The sequence below is a fragment of the Charadrius vociferus genome, unplaced genomic scaffold (assembly GCF_000708025.1).
Source record: "Charadrius vociferus isolate BGI_N301 unplaced genomic scaffold, ASM70802v2 scaffold52, whole genome shotgun sequence".
Classification (NCBI taxonomy): domain Eukaryota; kingdom Metazoa; phylum Chordata; class Aves; order Charadriiformes; family Charadriidae; genus Charadrius; species Charadrius vociferus.
In genome coordinates, this window is record NW_009647572.1 from 5,581,107 (window position 1) to 5,588,119 (window position 7,013).

At 37.6% G+C, this 7,013-nt stretch overlaps 1 protein-coding gene across 1 annotated transcript in view; it reads right to left on the reverse strand.

Annotated features, from left to right (window-relative positions):
- The window catches only part of DOCK4 (dedicator of cytokinesis 4), a 168,032-nt gene extending 161,524 nt beyond the window's left edge, over window positions 1–6,508 (reverse strand). The window contains exons 1-5 of the mRNA XM_009880888.1: window positions 6,425–6,508; window positions 6,295–6,330; window positions 5,319–5,352; window positions 1,515–1,598; window positions 479–519 (exon numbers count right to left, since the gene is read on the reverse strand). Of these exons, the coding sequence (XP_009879190.1) occupies window positions 479–519; window positions 1,515–1,598; window positions 5,319–5,352; window positions 6,295–6,330; window positions 6,425–6,508 (279 nt within the window). The remainder of the gene's footprint in view (window positions 1–478; window positions 520–1,514; window positions 1,599–5,318; window positions 5,353–6,294; window positions 6,331–6,424) is intronic.
- Window positions 6,509–7,013: the final 505 nt, after the last annotated feature.

Here is a 7,013-nt window from a genome sequence, read left to right on the forward strand (position 1 = left end):
ACACAAAAGAAAAAATAAAATGAACCATATATTTTACATAAAAATACATATTTTTTAATTCAATTGATACAATGCATGTGGCTGCTATAAACCGTCTCCACTGGCTGCTCTAAATTAATTCATAACATCAAGAAATATATGCACAGTCTAACCAACTTCTTCAATAGTGTTTACAATTTGTATTCTCAGTAGTCTTTTCCCTTCATCTTAACTTTCTCTGAGTTCACAATCTAAAAATCAGAAATAAAACATAATTCACCAGAGCCTCAGATTTGTAAAGTGTATCATCCTAATACATAGGGGCATTTCAGAAACATAAACCATGTCCAAATCTAATTAAAGGAATATCAATAATATACTTAACACTAAGCTCTAGTTTTCTAAGAATAAATATCACATACTTACATGGAGACTATAAACTTTTAAAAAGTAAATACCAATTTTTGCCAAAGAATGCAAAACTGCAATTGACCTTTACCTTAACATTGGGGTTTTTTAAGGCAAATCCTCTGTACCATCCTGTAAAGAAAGAACATTTTGCTTTTTAAAGTATGCAAATCATTTCCGTATGTAAAATAGATTTCATCTTTCCCTTTTGGACAGATATGACAATTACACAGTGCTGTCAGACTGCACTCATTTAAAAGACTTTCCATTCAATGAAAGGTATTATGTTTAAATCAGCTCATATTCAGATGACTTAATTCACACATTTTGGGGAATTACTCTTTAACCCTGTACCCCCAAATGTTTCTATCAATGTAAACCAGGTATATTTTGCACTAGACACCACACCAGATAAAAGCAAAATGATTTCATATTCACTGGAAATATTTACAAATCATTTTTGGACATTATGCTTTAAATCTATCAACCACATTACTATACAAAATTCATAATATACCTGATTCAAAACAAGAGATCCTATCCCTTCCGTAAGAAAATTTCTTACAAGATTAACAGTATATAATCCTCATATGAAACCAAAAAATACCTACATAATCCTAAATGATAAAAAAACGTGTTGACAGATAAGCCTTACATAATGTATTAAGAAGGCAGATTATCAAAAAAAAGCAACTTTATTACTCTTACACCAGTAACGGACATTTGCTAAAATCATATCAGTGTTCTCTACCTCAGAACAGAGGCAGAAGAGAATGTTTATGCTGCGTTAAGATGTAAACTTCTGACTCTGAATTAATTTGAAATAGTCTTGATGGCAGCCAGGCATCCCTTGGAAATACCAAGAGAGCAGAAGAATTAAAATGAGAACTGTTATCATCTGTGAATGCTTATTAAACTGAGGGATTAAATAAAAAGAATGAACGGCAAATTAATTATTAAAGGGATTAGAGCGCATTGGAATTTTGAAAAAAATCAAGAGGCCAGAAAGTGTCATATTATTGACTTCAAAAACGTGTTAATTTAAGAAAATAAATTAACAGTAAAGGGGTTCAAATCAACAGTATACAATAGTTCATTATCACTGGAATTCCAACCTGTGAACTTACCATCACATTTCTCTAATATCTGAACGGTGTCTCCAATCTCCAGTGATAGGCCATGTGGGACTGTCCCTCGAAAACCAGCTATTACTGAAAAAGATAGTAAGTTTCAATTATTTACACCATTAAAATATAAATTAATATTCCTCTTCTTAGCAAAAATAGTATATTAACAGGGGAAGTTAAGTGTTAGAATGAATAAGTTCACTGGAATTTAACAAGCTGTAGAAAGAATCAGAGGTTAAGCCACTTACAAGCAAAAAATTTAAAATACAGGACTTGGAAAAAACCCGAATCATTTACAGATTTACTATACATGAATGGAAAGCTTTCACTTGAAAACACTGTTAGCTAGACTGTACCTACCCTGGCAGGACAGAAACTGTTCTATTCCAAATGCTCACACTAACACATACCAGACCTGAGAAGTCTGCAAGCTGAAAGTGCCAATATTTTTATTGCCATCTATACCATCCACACACCACAAAAGGAAAACGCTATTTCACATTTGCTTAATGGATGCTATAGACCCAACACTCCACATAATCCCAAATGTGAGGAAGTGGTTAGGGGGAGGAGACCAGTACAGCGTGCTGTTCACTAAAATTCATTAAGTGCATGCCGTCTCCCCTGCAGCCTCCCCGAAACCAGTGAAGCCCGGGTCATGAGACCAGGCTGGGACAAGAGCTACAGAAATGGGGTTCCCTCGCTGGAGATAAACCATGCCTCAGAAACAAAACACCCACTAAAGCAGTGATGTTCCCAAATACTTACAATGGTCAAACTTATATTGTCAAGTCTTATATTGTTAGTGCTAAAAGAATAGCCAGCTATTTTTTTTCACTCGGAACCAAAATATAATACTCAAAGCCACTCAGGCTGAGAGGGTTGCAGGTGTTCAGCCTGGAGAAGAGAAGGCTCCAGGGAGACCTTATTGTGGCCTTTCAGTACTTTCAGGAGGCCTACAGGAAAGATGGGGACAAACTTTAGCAGGGCCTGCTGCAATAGGTGAAGGGGTAACGGCTTTAAACTAAAAAAGGAAAGATTTAGACTAGATAGAAGGAAGACATTTTTTATGTAAGGGTGGTGAAACACTGGAAAAGATTGCGCAGAGAGAGGTGGTAGATGCCCCATCCCTGGAAACGCCCCTCTCAGCAACCTGATCTAGTTGAAGATGTCCATTCTCATTGTGGGCGGGGGGGGATTGGACTCGACGACCTTTAAAGGTCCCTTCCAACTCAAACTATTCTATGATTCTATGAAAATGTTCATTCCTACAAATGGTAAAAGATCCATTAATATTCTAGGTAACAATTCAGCTATTCAACCCTGTGCTTACTGTATTTGAAATTCTGAATGAAAATATTGCCTAATTCAGGCCGTGAGACCAAGCAGTAGTAATTTTGGTTCTCTGAATTGTAATATTCTTTTGGAGCTTAATGTTGAAGTTGAAGAGGAAAACAACCTTCTACCAATATCAACAGAACACGATGCACAAAATTACGCAGTGGCCTAACAGGACTCTTCCTGCTATCAAATATCTATCCTCCTAGATAGGAAAAGCCACAAAGTAAAGAAAACGACCAACTCAGAGGCATGAGAACAAATCTTCACATGTAAAAGCCAAAAGGAAACCCCACGAGTGCAGATATGCATATAAAGTAACTACTCTTTCACCAAAGGATCTGCAAGGCTTTGCATCACAAAAATCAATTTAGTGGCTCTTGCCTCCTGTTGGGGAGGTCTCCCCGCCACAGGCAGAGACTATGCTCAAGCACAATACAACCTGTCATCCACTGCCTGTGCTTGTCACATTGTTCATCAAAGGCAGCAGGAGAGATTAGCTGTCAGCAACCATGAAAACTGAAAATTCATTCGTGAATCTTTGCCAGAAAGTTCCAGATTTTTAGAGCAAACCAATAGGATATGGTTTATGCTACAGGATGGAACATACAAAAATGTACAAAAAGTACATTTTTGCCAAATCTTTCTTCAGAATCTGAAGGCTTCAAAACTCACTGAATTCAATCATCACTTCAATCATCTCAGTCATCACTGTGCATAACCCACGGTCTTTATCCCTTTGAAAAAAGTGTGCAAGATCATGTGCCTGGTCAGTCCCTAAGAGCTTGATATAACATATCACCGGTATTTGTAGCATTGAGGGGTTTTTTTTCCCACACCCCCCCCAAGGTATATGTATTGAATTAACATCTACTCAGTTTCATCCTACTACTACTCTCCAAGGTATTTATATAGAAATAAAATACCCTGCACTAAGCACACTGAAATAAAAAGAGCTACTTCGGTTTCCCAACAGTGGTCAAGTACACCATTTTTAAAGAGGGTTAGTTGTAAGACAGCACTTTTACATTGAAAAAGTTTGTCTAACAGTTGAAAAATTAGGATTTTTCAATTAATCCTTATGCAAAGATCGAAAAATGAAAATAGCTTATTGATTATGAAGAGATTACAATAAAAACACACCCCACCCCAAATATCAATACAATGTGTATTTAAATTCCTCTGTAACATCGGAATGACAGATACCATTTTGGTCACCCTTCTAGCTTGCAAGAAACAAAAGTAGATTTTGAAGCCTGCCAAAATAGCACATACATACAGCCACTGAAAAAAAAAATTTCAAGAATTAACAGAACTAGCATGCAAAACCAAACCAAACCCTTGTATGTTATTACACTTGTGAGATGTCTTATTTTTAAACTCCATATGATAAAGCGAATGACAGTAATTTTCTCCTTAAGAGCCAATATATCCTGTCACATTGTTATGATCCGACTTTGCTGTGACATTCAGTTTTTATTACTTAGTTACTAGATCTGTTAAAGATCTTTTTTAAGAGAAGTTTCAAAAAAAAACTTTTAGGACAAAAAAAGATAGACATCTGATACAGTGCAGAAAATAGCTAGAATTCATTTTCGAGCACGTACAGAAAAAAAAAAAAAATTATACCTTGAAATATCTTCTAGAAGGATGGCCTGCAGAGTACCAGAAAAAGAAAGAAAAAAATGAAGGCATCACCTGTACCACTGAGCCAGCACATTCACCTGATGGACTTGCAAAACTCTGGCTGGGTTCTCGCAAAGGTCTTGCAGTGAGGTCAGGCTCAAAACAGACAGCCTGTGGTCTTTAGCAATGCCACTCAAAACAAAAGAAAGTGCACTGCAGAGCAGCAGAGAATATAACCTAAAGCACAGGAATCCACAGATGAATTCATCACACAAATGTTTACTCAGCTAATTTCCTACCAATCAAGTCATGTTATAGATTTGGGACTGAGAAAATAGGTGGCTCTTCATCTTTTTAGTTTATGTGTGGGGCATAAACATGAGTAGACTACACGGAGGGTAATAACAAAGTTGTGGGACGAGGTAGTTACAGTTCCACCAGAGAAGATCCCAAGGTTCAGCGAGCTAGGACACAGGGTTCCTAACCAAGCTGTGACACAAACCGCATCATTCTGCAGCACTTTGCAGATGCCCCTTAATTCTTTCTCCTTGTAGTAGTAAGTATACAATTAATCACTCTGTGGTGACTGTGGCTTAAGGTGTTCTCAGCCTAACTCAAGGGCAGTACACATCTATCATACCCACAGAACTGGAATTTTTATATATACAGCAATCACCAAGGCATGTGCAGCAAGTATGCACCATTTTCATTCGTATAATGACAGTAGCTGGACTGGTTATCACCTGTCACTTCCATTGCAACTGGATAGCAGAGACTTTAGAAAAGACGGAGGGACATGAGAAGAAAAATCCACTCTGAATATAGCTCACCTACCAGTACCTGCAGTCTTTGCAAATGTGATATCCCCAGGAAGCTAGGTATCAAAAGCACTTACATCTAGGTATGTTTTTTCATCACTGTAGTACCTGAAGGTCATATAAATGTCCTGTTTGTGTTTCAAGCACAGGCATAGCGATAGATGCCCTCTTCAATCACCTCAGCCATGGGAGAAATGTGGAACTCCACAATAAAAGTTTGTAGGATTATATATTCTCAGAAGTGGTTTAGAAACTGAGTTCAAATACAGCAGCTGGCTGGCATTATTAAATATTTTCTTGCTGCCAAAGGGTACTCAGAGGATACGAAAGCAAGACAACCACAGAGGACACAAAACCCGAATCCATACAGAAAGTGAAATCATATGTCAAGAACTACAGTGACATGCAATATTAGAGCAGCTTTGGGTTTAATGTCAACCTTAAAATCTCTAGGGTATTGCAGGTGCAATGCATCCCAAGCTATGAAAAAAAACATTTCCATGAGACCTATGGAGAGATAATCGCAAAGAGAAAACTGGTTATCTCATACAGGTTCAAGTTACCTGTCTGTGATTAACTGCTAAAATTAACCAAAAGTGCTAACATTTTCATAATGTTGTTCTTCTATATTTCAATAGAACAGAGTCAGTTCAATCAAGAATATGACATAAGACCTTACAAGACATCCTTTCTATGTGTTTCACAAAGTTTTTCACGACAAGACCTGTGTGAATAATTGGAAAGAGGTTCCCAATCCTGAACTCCATATCAGATCACCATTGCAATTAGGAAAAAGAAGAGAAGGCATAATCTGATGGAGCTCTTACCTTCAGCTTCTCAAAAGAATTTTCATCTTTCTACTCTCATCTAAATCACTGCCTGTCTGTGGTCACTGTCAGGCAGTTTTGCGTACTCAAGTGCCTGGCCTAAAAAAAGATCAGTTCAAGAACAAGGTCTTAATTAAAGCCTAAAATAAGTTTTTTGGTTCAGGAACTCACCTTCTGCTCATCTACAACATCGATAGCATTGCTGTTCTAAAAAATAAAACAAAACTCTTTTTCTACTTGCAATTAATGCATTCGAATCTTACCTGTGAGTTAGTGTTATAAAGATGTATTTGAGCCTCACCAAGAGCATGCTGGGTTTCATGGCTGGCTTGACTTTTTGTTTATGAGATGAAAACGTCTCCCCACAAAGGGTGTGATGCGACATAGTGCTCAACATGTTCCCCCCATCACAAGTTAAAATTAAGCTCAACATTACAAAGGGAGACGTGCACTGCACCACAGCTCCTGGCTGAGCAGTGGGACATACACCCACACACATAAAGGAACCAACAGCAGTAGGGGCAACATCTACAGCAACTACTAATACCTCAAAAATGAGCATTTGTACTACAACAGCAGACTCAGGTTTCACATAATAAAAAACAGTCCTTCAACTGAAGAAAGAGGGGAGAGATAGGATGGGGGTTAGAAAAATTTAAATTATTTTAATAATTACTTTGGTAATTACTTGGCCGTATTGTGCATGCTAAATGCTGGAGTAAAAAATAGACTGCAGTTCAGTGCTCTAAGTCATGATGCCCCAACTCTCAGAGACAGCATATGAACCACACAGAAATGTAGTAAAACCACAGTGGAAAATGATAGATTTGGAGGATGGGAACACACTGTGTCAGAGGGACCGATTTTGACAGGGAGCAAGATGCTCTGAT